This window comes from Pagrus major, chromosome 19 (assembly GCF_040436345.1).
Source record: "Pagrus major chromosome 19, Pma_NU_1.0".
In the NCBI taxonomy this organism is placed as follows: domain Eukaryota; kingdom Metazoa; phylum Chordata; class Actinopteri; order Spariformes; family Sparidae; genus Pagrus; species Pagrus major.
This window is the reverse complement of record NC_133233.1, coordinates 17,223,043-17,236,451: the sequence shown is the minus strand read 5'-3', so window position 1 is coordinate 17,236,451 and position 13,409 is coordinate 17,223,043. Positions and strand designations below refer to the sequence as shown.

Here is a 13,409-nt window from a genome sequence, read left to right as displayed (position 1 = left end):
GACAACACTAAGGTCAACATGTGGGTTATTTAATGAATTACAGTTACATTCGTCGATTAATCATCTCTAAAACTAAAAATATAAGCAAATAAAATGCACTTCACCAAGGCTGTACAAACCTTGAAGTCACACTAGAAACTGTTTAGATGTAGTTCTGGCTCAAACCTACAAAATGAGATGCCTGAGATGTCGATCCTCTGTCGACTGGGATGCTTTGACCGCATTTAAAAAGTGTTAACATGCAATCTGTATCCGGATAACAAGAAACGTGTAAATGCAGTCGAGTGATTGGATTTCACTTTCCAGACACAGATTGCATGTTAAAGGATTAGTCATCCCAAAACTGAAAAGTCGGTCGTTATCTACTCATCCCCATGCCGATGGAAAGTGTGAAGTTGTGTTGATTTCTGGAGCTTCATGGCGAAACAAGTTGCGTAATTCTTCTGAACAACTTAAGTAGATGGGGACTTGTTTTAAAATGTAAAAATAACCTAAATAAACCCATAAAATGGCTCCATACAGCTCTTCCAGCATAATCTTAATCAATCAGTTGTTTAGGAGAATGCTGCAATGCTGTTTTTGATTTTTATTTGTGGGTTAACTTATCCTTTAATACCAAAAATTAGATTAGATACTGATTTTGTAGCAGATCTACAGTATCTGCTGGTTTTATGTAATGCAGGGCTGCAACTAATGATTGTTTTTCATTTACAGTTTATCTGCCGCGATTCGTTCGGATTATATTAAGTCAGAAAATGATAAAAGAAAAAAAGACGATCTCTGTAAATATCTAGTCTAACAGTCTAAAACTAAAAAAAATATCAATTTACTGTCACCTAGGACATAGAAAAGCAGCATATTCTCACAACTGAGAAGATGGAGGTTGGGAACGTTTGGTGTTTCTAGCTTGAAATTTAACAATTTTCTGTCGATCCAATAATCATTTCAGCTCCGATGGTTTGGGAAAAAAGAACAGATGGTGAGGAAAATGGTGACACTAAACTGACTCCATGATTATGCATTCAATATTTCTGGATAATTAAAACATATTGCAAAAGAAACCAGCATGAGAAAATGTATAAATTATACATTTTTGTCAACCCTGAATGACTTCTATGATTCTATATCAAAGGATAATCAATATAGAATTAAATAGACATTCAGTTGCCAGATTATGAGGCATATCTAGGTAAAACTAGTGTAAACAACTGCAACTGTTTTTGTTGAAACTGTTTGATTAAAGTGAACAGTAATCTCAGTAATTCGTGTTACATTACATTTCGATACTACTGGGATGCAGCTCTCTAAAACAGTTTCAATAAAACTGAACATTATAACCCTCGAGAAATTAAATGTTACTGCAGAGCTGTTGTGTTACACTTTGTTAGTTTTACCTAGATGTACCTAATAAACTGGCAACTGAATGTTTATTTACATTCACGAAAGGTCAGATACAGACATGGATGACTCATCCATCAAATGATTACAGCATTCAAATAAATACAGACCGATATACCCTGTCTATAAACTATAACTCAGTGGATAATAATAACTTTTTTCCAGCATATAGAAGTCGTGCAGGAGAAACAATTAATTCATACAGCAGTGTTCCTCTTTACAAAGCTCAGCACATGAGGTACCAATACAATAAGCTCTAATACTTGTAGGTCAGTGAATACATTCTGCGTGTGATAAGTACTATCGGGTAATACTTAGCTGCTCTTGGAAGGGGTTATGTGTAGTAATGCAAGATTATACTGGGGTTTTGTGTTGAGTCTAGAGAAATGTCCTTTAGGTGTGGTTGAAGGAGGGAAAAGGAATGAGGGAAGAAGAGGACAGAAGGATACATGCAGATACTGAGGTAGTGAGGATGCAAACGGCAAAGTTGAAAAGGTTAAAAAGCAGAATAAAGAGCTGATTGACTAAAAATGACGAGCAGGAAAATATAAACACCCTGTGTGAAGCCATCAAAGAGTTGGACAAGGACAGGTGCTAGAGGGAGGGGTAGAGAAAAGCTGAGTTGTAGTCCGGAGGAGGGGAGCCGTCCTCGTCAGACTCCCAATCACATGGCAAGATGGACGGCTCGTCGTCACGTAGACCTGTGATGTCATTGCACAGGAAAGGCACCTGGTTGTCTCGGCACTTAGCGAAGGAAAAGAACCTAAAACATACAAATTAAGAGTTATTACCTTGCTTATTATGCGTTTAGTTAACATACTGCATTCATGAATTAACTGGTTCCTAAATTATGTCATTTATTTCGGTGTCCTGCTTTTATACATCCTCTCATCTTTTTCACATAATGTCTGTATGACAAATACTTTCCTGTTAAAAATAGTCATATTTTCCCCAAACGCAATCAGCGTTTCACCAACAGGAAATGATTGTAATCTTTGAATTCAACTGAAAACAGTGCAACATCTTTGCTTGTCATCACCATGACAAGGTGTCTTGGCCAGTCAGGAGTTTAAAGGTCAACAATTAGATATCACCACCTGCTCAGCTTCCTGTTCTTGGTGCCGTTATTCCATGTCAGATGCTTCAGCTCCTCAGATGGCAGGACCATGCCGCTGTCGCTTTGCTCATCCTGAAGCAGAGAGGAGGCAAACATGATGCTTATCAGGCTGGGTTTTACATTCACATGTTTGTATCGTCCTGTGCGTGCATGCAAGCAGAAGTGAAGGTGTTTTCTTACTTCAGGGCTGTCTGGCTCCTCGCAGGGCAGTTCCTCAAAAATCTGAAGTGTGGCCATTCCCCTCATGTAACTAGATAAAACATGGATTCAAATTAAAAGAATGAGCTGAAAATGTCTTTACTTTCTCAAGCTGTTTCCTGTTCTTCCTTAATTAAATTATCAGTTACTCTCATAACTTTCACATCTGCACCTGTCCTGATCATTTTTTTTAAGGCGAGGTGCGCTGTCTCAGACAGCCTAACTGCACAGTGTTTTCATTTTCTCTCTCTTGTTCCTTTACCTCAAGTTTGTGACTGCAAGCGGGTTTTCTTTGAACGTCTCACTGCGACCAGTGTCTGCAGTCTTGAAAGATCCCAGAGGAATGTAATCCTTCCCATCCTGTTCAAGAAAAGGAACAAATCAGGGTATTTTTAAGACCTTTTAAGCTTTGTCTTTTGTGTAGCTTTTCCATATGTTGAGAGACATTAAATAATAAATAAATCACAAGTCTGAGGATGTAAGATCTATATATAATCCTGACCTGCTGAACCCTTGCTTGCAGCAGGTCTCCCAGAGTCTCTACCAGGTTGGTGAAGGTGGGTCGATCTGAGGGACCGGCCTCCCAACATGCCAGCATAGTGCTGTAACTGCACACACAAACATACAGGTATAATGTTTAATTTATTATTTAAAACACACACTCTTCCACTGAATGATTTACATGTTTTTACTATGTCCCTAACAGTGTTGAAAACATATCAACCCACATCTCAGGTGTGCTGTACTCAGGTGCTCGCATCCTTGTTCCCCCCTTCAGCCTGTGGCAGAACTCTTCATCTATTTGGAGTCCAGGGTACGGAGACGCTCCTGTTGGACAAACACACACATGTCACTACCTCAACATGTGAACAGTATAAGAATTGAATCAACACGGTCTTAAAATGTAAAGATCACGAGGTATCAGATCATAGTATTTGTTGCAGGGCTTTATATTGGATAGTGTTTCAGTTATTTTGTCCACTTCCTGTTTATGTTTCGAGCAAAAACATGGGGAGATGGGTCGCTTACCCAAAGAGAAGATCTCCCACAGCAGAATGCCGTAGGACCACACGTCACTCTGGGTGGTGAACACCTTGTCAAAGATGGACTCTGGAGACATCCATTTAAGAGGGAGGCGGGCCTGTCAGCCAATCAGATCACAGGAATAGGGTTACAAATGTCCACTCATGAGGAAACATTTCAAGTTTGGCTGACTGTGTTCATATTGTTTAATATTTCTAAAACATAAGCAGCATGTTAATGTCGGGAGAATTTTATTTTCACATTGTGCATAATTGTCCAGTTACATGAGTAACTACAAATTTTAAAAATAATAAATCCTATTTGCCTCTAGTGAGTATCTTTTAAGAAAGTGTCTTCAAAATGTCTTTATTTTATAAATGACTCAGTGAAATAGGTATAGAACATTTTAATAAACACCCAATTTGTAATAGTTTTTTATGACTAATCTGATTTTTTTTGTTTAAAAATGAAATGAAATCCTAAAATATGAAATATCCTAACCCTTTTTTTAAAAATTTGAAATATCAAGTCAAAAATGCCATTCCTGCTGGTTTATTTACAGTGTGAAACAGTGAAAAAAATTCACTGACCACCCAAATTTTGTTTTCAGTGGCACATTTTTTTGGGATGTCATCTATCGTTTTGTAAAAAGGCAAATTAAATATTTCTCAGGTGGTGCATTTTTGAACCACGTGTACTCACATCTCCCTTGCGGACGTAGTCGGGGTCTTTGTAGATGTCTCTGGCCAGGCCGAAGTCACAGATCTTGACCACTTTATTGTCAGAAAGCAAAATGTTCCTGGCTGCCAGGTCTCGGTGAATACACTGATGTAGGAGCACAAAGAGCACAAATAAGGACATTAATGAATCACACATGTGTACCTGCATCCGCACACACACATGCACATCAAGTATCAGACCTTGCGAGAGGCCAGAAACTCCATCCCTCGCGCCACCTGGAAGCTGAAGGAGATGAGATCCTCCAGGAATAACGGAGAGTTTGAGGCAGATTTGGGATCTATAGGAAGAAAGAGAACGAGCATGGGGATTTAATAAAGCAGTTTGGTCATGCACAAACATATTTAATGTTCACTAAGCTCCTGTCTCACCTTTCTCATCTCTCTCATCAAACTCTGCTCTGATGTTGCTCTGGCTGTCAGACACGCGGCTGACACAACCTGACTCTCCATCCTTTCCTCCGGCCGACTGAGAAGGGGAGAAATCAGTTCATTGCTATCAAATGTCGTATGACAGAGAGTGAAAATTAGGACTTTAAAAGGTTAGGATGGAATCCAACTGTTGAGATTTGTTGAGCAACTCATTAACATGTTTTGCTCTGTGAAAATTACCTTTGAGGCCACAGTTTTTAGTAATGTCTAAACGTGTGCAGTAATTAAGGAAGTACACGTTCTGCTTGAGAACTGATAACACCTTCAAACCTCAAACAGATTGCAGAAGTGAGTTTCTGAGGGTATGATTTTGTAACTGCGTGCAGCACGAAGGGGTGTTTTTCTCTCAACTGTTAAGAGGCTGAAATGTAGAGCACACAGGCATGTGTGGACTCATGTTTCGTGTAAAATACGACTATCAAGACACCATCTTTACTTCTGTCTGTAGACTCACTGGGTTGTGCACAAACACTTCTCTCTTGCTCTTCAGGAAGTTGGAGAGATTTCCATAGCGACAGTACTCGACAATGACCATCAGTGGTCCTGCAATACATATATTATAGTTAGGATGAATGAGCGTGAGGGCACAAACACACACATAAGTATCACCAGTGCATACATTAATAGATATATTTTGGAAAACACACACACCTCCTGGCTTGGTGCAGGCCCCCAGTAGATTCACCACATTCAGATGATGGCCAATGTGGTTGAGGATTTTGAGTTCAGTCATCAGAGCCTTGTGTTCGCTGGCTGTGGCTCCCTCTGGTGGACACAGAGCAGAAAAGAAAGAAAAGTGGCACTTATCTTTTTGTGCAGAATTGTAATTTATGCTCTCAGAATACCAGGGATCTGATCTTGTACCTTTGAGCATCTTAACAGCCACAGTGCTGCAGCTGGTGGTGTTGTCTATACCGAACGCAGACGCCTGTATCACTTTACCGAAGGCTCCACGGCCCAGAGGTTTCCCTGAAACAGAGGGAGAGAAAGAATGTGGGTGAGACTGACAGGGCGACAAAAAGGGAAGAGTGTTTTTTGTGTCTAATTGAGCAACTTTATTAATTACTATTATCATCCACTGCGGACGTGAGACGCTGATAAGAGAAGACTAACAGTCCATTTAATTGTATCCCACCCTGATGATAGTGGGAGCTCATTAGTTCCAGTCAACACAGCTCACACACCCCCTGCTGGAGTTGATTAGCTCCTCCACAGACAACACAGACACAGAGTCTGATTAATGGAATGAGAGTCACTCCCAATAATAATCTGATAAGACCTATGAGAAAGTCCTCGTATCTGTTATGTGATCTTAAATACCTTGCCTCGCTCCCATTGTTAGCATTACAGCCCCAATGTCCTTCACAGCTGAAATCAATCTGGCTAAAAAAACAAAAACATACATTTTCTGCATCTATTCTGTATCTAAAATTTTAAATAAAGAAGTGTACCTAATTTGAGCCGCTCCCGGGGGAACTCCCACTGGTTGGGGTCGTATTGCAGTCTCTCACACTGCTCCTCTATTGGCCCCTCTCCTGTGTCCAGAATGATGGACAGGTACTTGGTTTTGGTGTTTGAGTTGTTGGGCTTCATTTTGTAAAATAAACAAAAGATAAGTTAACATTAAAACAGATTCTGTTCTGCAGGATAGAAGTAAAGCACGCAATAAGAAAGTAAGACCCATGTACAATACTACTGCCCTTTAAAGTGGAGGTTATTCAGTCATTAATAAGAATGTGTAGGCCCGGTACCTCCAGTAATTATAGACTAGCAGTGTGGATTTGTAGTTTCTGGTATTTTGTAGAAAGCTGGGCGCAGGTTTTTGAAAATGCAAACATGAGATCTGAAATCATGTCACCAAAAAGCATTTAATTATGAGTTATGTTATTTAGAAATCAAACCTAGACGACAGTTAATAACCAAACATCTATTGAATAAAATGGTACATGTGAATTTTCATATATCATATAGTGAAACCTCTCAGTTCAGTTAAAAGAAAGATAACATGTCCTGTAAATTTGTTTCATCCTACCAGTAAACAGCTTTTTCTTGCTTCCTCTCACCTGTTTCATTTTGCGTATGAAGAGCGTGAGCAAAAGCCAGAAGAGAGTGGCCACCACACAGGTACAAGTGAGCGTGGGGATCTCCAGAAATGAGGCCCCTGAGGCACCTGCACACAAACCAGAAATACACATTAGCGCTAAACCAGCTTTAATGTTGCATTAGGTTAGATTTGCGCATGTTACCTCTACAAATGAAAAAAATTTAAGAAGTTAATTGTGGTTGTTATAAATGTAAATGTAATTAAAGATTATTCCTAAATGCACCTCTGATATTCCAATACATTAATTTCAGTTTGTTTCCAAATCGAGATAATCAGAGAAACTTTGTGAAAATTACAATAAATCATTTTATAGGTGGTTTATGTTTTGATTTTTCTCCACCCTTCCAAATGGGGGCGCTGTGTTCTCACCATCACACACTATTCCATAAACACTGACATCCATCCCCCTAATTAAATCCCAACTTTATTTATTCTTTCTTTTTTTAATCTGAAAGACTAGAGGTGCCCAGTTCGCTGCGGTGCAGAGCTGGGATGCAGGCTGGGCCCTTCCAGAGGAAATAAAAACGGGAGACGGCTTCCTTCCTGACTGATCAGAACACAACACACAGCCACTCCTCTCTCCAGACCCGGACCGGGAAGTGCGTCCACCACTCCTGCCAGGGAAGGGTGCTCAAACTGGGGGTGTAGCAGAACCACACGGTGGCCTGTCTCTTCTGCCACCACCGGACGTATGAGTGTGTGTGTGTGTGTGTGTGTGTGTGTGTGTGTGTGTGTGTGTGTGTGTGTGTGTGTGTGTGTTCCACATTGGGATTATCTTAAGACCTTCTTTGATCAGTGTTTATCCAGAGATTGGTAAACAGACGTATCTTCTTCCATTAATAGAATTGTCTCAACACACCTCCATGTATAAATACTACATCCATAAAAACAATGTGAATAACTGCACTATACATCTGCACATCCAGACGATACATCTATTTAAAGGACTGAGAACAATGGACATTCAGACGTACCCATATATGGAAGAGCCATATCTTTGAGAAGAAGTAAACACAGCCAATCAAAGGCACAGATGCTTGAAAAATACTACTAGTTGACAGATACTCACCGTTGACCCATATATAGGCAGAGCTCTCTGCAGAGCCCCTCTCATTGATGGCCTGGCACGTATACAGGCCCTGGTCCTCCCCTGTGATTCGATCAATATGGAGGGTCCCATCTTCTGGTGATATCACAATACCTGAAGATGGTGGTAAAAAGTCTTTGACACCAGAAAACAACAACAGTTTGCATGCTTTTGGTATATCTTTCTTTTTTCTACCTGATCCCTGAGACAGAGTTCGTTCGTCCTTGTACCATGTGATAGTTGGGGGTGGGACGCCTTCAGAGGGGCAGCTGAGGATCACTGAGCTGCTGATGTTGACAGTAAGATCTGTCAAATTATTAAGCAGCACTGGAGGCTCCAAAACTGAAAGGAGAAACACACAAAATGTGATCCTATTTAGGAGGCTGTTATCTATGAGTGAGTACAATTCGATGCAGATTTTAGCAGATTTAAATATGTTTAAAAACTGGCCTGTGCGGAGGTATGCACTCTGACTGCCATTCTAGTTTTTGTTTTATTTTCCCTTTTACATGTCCCTTATTTAATTCCACAAACTTACTTCTTTCTGTATTTTCTTTTGACATTTCTTCATGCATTTCTACTCCATTACACAAATGAGGGGGCTGTCATTCAAAGTGTGTCATGGTGTCAACCATTCGCCTGTTTGCTGAAAGACCTTAGTGTGCAACTATACCATGGGTAACCTAACGCCTCCTGAGAAACATATCAGCATTTTAGCTGCTAAACTGTAGTTGCTAACTCGATGTCTGCTGTTTGCAGCCGTGCATGTGGTCTATCATCTTTTGCTAACCACATCTCCCTGCCACGGCCGAAAATAAGAGTGACGTGAGGAGCGTTAGCGTGAACAAAAACAGTCAAAAACTGAGCCGGAAAGACACTAAAATCCTCTGTATAGCTGAGGGGAACTACACAGTCAGGTCATTATTATCTGTGGGTTTGTCCCTGTGACAAACCCATTTCACATTACACATTACACATATTTTTATCCTGCTTTGCTAATATAGAAAATTTACATTTAAGCTGCTTGAATGACATTTGCTGTTAGTACTTAAAGTTAAGTACAACTTTAAATAGAGTGCTTTATAGTATTTCTACTTTTACTTAAGTGAAGCATTTGAATATTTCTTCCACCAATGCAAACTTTCTTAGAAAGATCAGCGTTTACATCTGTCTCATTACAGCTGTAGTTATTAATAGACTTAACCAGAATTGTGATGAAGTGGAACCAGTGCTATTCTTTCCCACTGTTTTCTGGACCAGTGCCACTTCTGGAAAATAATTGTGCAATGGTAGTGACACATTTTTTTCAGAAGAGTGGCCTTGGCTTCAACTTTGAGTCAGCTGACGTTTGAGTTCTCTTGGGCCCCTCACTCACCCTGAAATACCCTGGAACACAAGCCCATTTCTAAAAAGCAACAACAATGTAGTATTTCGTCATGTGGACAATGATTGGCCTACGAGTGCTCACAATGAGCTGAAGGCACACTTTACCAGTTTACCTCTCATGCACTATAATTACATCACAATACTCACACACTATAATTAGACCAGATAAGTCCTTGAATCTCTCTGGCCCCATTATTTAATTTCTATCTCTATTCACCCTCTTTTTCTCTCTACTTGGCGTCCCCACTTCTCTCTTTCTGGTCACCCTGTCTCTCCCGCAATTCCCTCATGGGGGTCCCGAGGGAGGAAGTTGACGCGTTGAGCCCTGATTGTATAGAGCACAGCAGTAAAAGACATGAAGAAAAGTCACTTAACCAAGGCGACTGATTGTTGTTTCCCCTATCTTCCTCCTGGACAACAATTGATGATTGTCCGCGGGGGCTGGGGCCTGACAGTGTCTGATTGGCTGATTGTTCCTCCGGCCCTGTGTGGGGGCCTGTAAATGTGGCATTGTGGGAAGTGCCATTGTGTGCTCTTCCTCCAGACAAGAGCTCATTCCCACGTGAAAGAGGTGCTGAGCTGGAGCGCAAGAGCAAAGGCAGGGTGGGGCCCCAGGAAGTCGAGGGGACCCAATTCCCAAGCAGCGAAACTCTGTGAGAGAGTGTGGTTGTTTGTTTGTTTGTATGTATGTGCAACATATGTGCACAGAAAACATGTGGAGGATGTGAGCTTTACCTAAAACTGTATTTGAAAAGCTCCAAATTCAAAATCCCTCTTAATCCTTATCCTTAATTTCAGGTATATTCAGAGGCCCTTGATCAACTCTGGGACCCTCAAATAATTCAGCCCATGAAGACATTTTTAATCACCATCTTGGTTTATTGGACCAAGAAGTGACCATATTTTGACTAAACAGTGGAGCTTGGGAGGATATCCTGATTGAATCTGACTGTGAAACATATGACACGCTCTGGTAGCGACTTGTCAATTACCAGACAGCCACGCCTTTAAGCATACCCTGCTTTATCGTCTATTTTACTCCACATGGGACCATAGTTTACAAAATGAGCATCATGCTGAAATGAAGAAGACTTATAAGCAGTAATTCAGACCATAAACTCATTAGGAATCTGTTTACTGAGGTCATAAATCAAGTGAAAAGTAAGGTTATTTTTGCATAAACTTACATACAATTGGGTTTTTTCTTTTTTGCAACCAGTGGAGTCGCCCCCTCCTGGCTATTAGAGAAAAAATGCAGTCTATATTTTAAAATCATAAGCAACTGAATACTTGAAATCCACTCTGAACTCTCAGTTGGTCAGAAAATTCCAAAAAGCTTTATTCAAGTTACTCAATTTGTCGGATCTTAAAATTACACGTCCACTTAAAAAAGCAAGTTGCTAAAATTGAGGAATTCAAACTTGCACGTTCAGACTACCAAGGAGAGATCAGATCTCTGTCCTGTCAGATACATTCAGTGCAATTATGATCTATGATCTGACCTGACGAGACCTGAGAAAAATAAAGATTTGTGACTGGAAACAACTGGACACAATTTCCAGCAAAAACTGTAATTTTAAACATTAATTATTCAGTCGTGATTAAAATGTTAGATGTTCACTTGCTGATAACCCTCAAATGATTATGGCTCTTCTTTGCTTCCACAGTTTGTTGCTTTTAATCAGCTGTTTCCATTGTTGTTTGTTATGTTATCTTTCTATGTTGTTGCTCTTGTGTTTGTTCCTATCCTCCCATTTGTTTTTCCTAGCTAAATGCTTTGATTGTGAAAGGTGCTATGTAAATAAATCTTTGCGTTCTCACTCATTTAATTTTTTATTGCATAATCTAAAAAATAAATAAAATCAATGTAACAAAATAAAAATGATTCATTTCTTATAAAAGTAAGTGTCCCCAAAATACACAATATTAAACTGTAGGATTACAGATGTTGAGGGAGAAAGATGAGGAAGCGATGACTCATTTGTAGTTACTCACTTGTGACCACCACCTGCGTGTCCAGGTGTGTCTTCCGTCTGGTGATGAGGTGGCGGGCGGAGCATCTGTAGGCTCCAGAGTCTCTGGCTGTCAGGTTGCTTATCGACAGGACCAGAGAGTTGGAGAACTCCCCTGACGTGAGCTGCTGACTACTCGGGGCAGGGCTGCGGGAATGGGCGTCCTCTGTGTCATTCAACCTTTGCCATGACAACGCTGTGTACAGGTACTTATTGGCTACACAGGTGAGATGAAGGTCTCCGCCCTCTCTGGGTTCCTCCCTCCGGCTCACACTGAAGCCTCCTGGGACGTCTGAGGGAAACGGAGAAGAGATGGTAAGATGGATTGACGGGGAAGAGGATGTGAGGGAGGGAACATGAACACGACCTCCTGTTTGATGAACAAGCCGTCTCAGTTTCTCGACAGGCGAATGTGGATCCTGTCAGGTGCCTGAAACCAGGAGAGCTGATTCAACGGTTCCCCCATTTTTGTAACCTTTGGCGACAATGTTGAATGGCTATTGTGGGTAAAAGCAGCTAGTGGAATACAGTGAAAAGGCTTTTTATTTACTTTAGCCATTTGAAACTTCCCGTGGAAACGGCTCGAGAGTTTCCTGATGGCAGATAGTGTTTATCTTTCCCGAACACCCCAAGGCCTCCAGAAATAAAGCGGACCTGCCAGTCCAAGGAAGTGCGCTGCACGGGGAAGTGGAACGATAAGAGCCCCAGGTTCCTGTTTCGCGCTTGCTCACACACTAATAGCTCAGCACAGCCATACGCACAGGCACAAACGCACTCATGCACTCACTTGAAAACAAATCGACACAAAATAACCGTAACCTGTATGCCTGGTATCAAATCTATCTACAGTATGTACCCAATGCACGTACGCAACTTTGTTCTGCCAAGTTCTTTGACCTACATTCATGTGTGTTTTACTTTTTCAGTGACACAGTATTTAAAACATCTGTTTGAGTTCTTGTATCTGGTAAAACTTTTCCAACAAAAAAATAGTCAAAAGAATTTCATAATAGTCCAAATAACCTTTACCGAATGTCAAATTTTTAGATGCAAAAAGTTACATTATCGCAGTATAAAAATAAATAAAGGGACAGTTCACCCCCAAATCAAAAATACATTACATACAATTTGGTGTGAGTTGGCCAGTTTTGGAGATATCGGACATAAACATGTCTGCCTTCTCTTGAATATAATGGAACTATTTGGAAACACTCGCTTGAGATGCTCAAAGCGCCAAAATATACATTTGACAAACTCAACAGCAATGCTTCTCTCCAAATGTCACGACCCTGTTGCTCAAGATAATCTGACCTTGTTGTGAGCTGTTTCACTATTTTCTTTCTACCAACCGTATCACCGCACAGAAGGTCATGTGCATCTACTCATGGACGAGAGAGAGTTGGATGTAAGCATTAAAGGGGCACTAGAAGAAATTTAAACTCAGAATGGTTATATTTACATATTTTCAATTACTGAATAAACAAGCTGTTCTAAGAGGAAAATAAGGTCCCCAGAACACTGTTTGAAGCTTGAAAGGTGGCAGGGTCCACCACATATAAACAAAGTAAAACAGTATGAAACTGTGTTGTCCTTCAAGGTCAGTTCGTTTATTCAGTTTATTCAGTCATGAAAACAAAGCAAGTTTGTTTATTTAGTTTGTTTAGTCAAAGAAAAATCAGTCAATGGAGATCTTTCACTTCTGATTACAATTTCTTTCCCGAAACTACCGTCTACTAATGGCATCATCCTCGGCCGAGCTGTAATTTAGTTTAGTTAGCTAGCTTCCTTCTGTGCCGTGATACGGTGGATCTGACAGAGTTGGGGTTTTAAGCAGCTTTACATTGCTATTGAAGCAGCTGTTGTCCCGTCACTCCAGGTTCTGATCATTTTAAGACTGCAGTACAGTGACCTTGCT

The 13,409-nt window shown here is 40.6% G+C and overlaps 1 protein-coding gene across 2 annotated transcripts in view; it reads right to left on the bottom strand.

Moving 5' to 3' along the window:
* Nucleotides 1-8: 8 nt before the first annotated feature.
* The window catches only part of flt1 (fms related receptor tyrosine kinase 1), a 35,796-nt gene continuing 22,395 nt past the window's right edge, over nt 9-13,409 (bottom strand). For both annotated transcript variants that reach the window (XM_073488347.1, XM_073488348.1), the window contains exons 13-30: nt 11,478-11,786; nt 8,292-8,438; nt 8,079-8,210; nt 6,969-7,075; nt 6,357-6,492; nt 5,770-5,874; nt 5,557-5,670; nt 5,360-5,448; nt 4,846-4,942; nt 4,657-4,754; nt 4,439-4,561; nt 3,743-3,854; nt 3,442-3,541; nt 3,216-3,321; nt 2,976-3,073; nt 2,696-2,765; nt 2,496-2,587; nt 9-2,161 (exon numbers count right to left, since the gene is read on the bottom strand). In XM_073488347.1, coding sequence (XP_073344448.1) covers nt 1,993-2,161; nt 2,496-2,587; nt 2,696-2,765; nt 2,976-3,073; nt 3,216-3,321; nt 3,442-3,541; nt 3,743-3,854; nt 4,439-4,561; nt 4,657-4,754; nt 4,846-4,942; nt 5,360-5,448; nt 5,557-5,670; nt 5,770-5,874; nt 6,357-6,492; nt 6,969-7,075; nt 8,079-8,210; nt 8,292-8,438; nt 11,478-11,786 — 2,204 coding nt within the window. In that variant the 3' untranslated portion in view covers nt 9-1,992. The remainder of the gene's footprint in view (nt 2,162-2,495; nt 2,588-2,695; nt 2,766-2,975; nt 3,074-3,215; nt 3,322-3,441; nt 3,542-3,742; nt 3,855-4,438; nt 4,562-4,656; nt 4,755-4,845; nt 4,943-5,359; nt 5,449-5,556; nt 5,671-5,769; nt 5,875-6,356; nt 6,493-6,968; nt 7,076-8,078; nt 8,211-8,291; nt 8,439-11,477; nt 11,787-13,409) is intronic.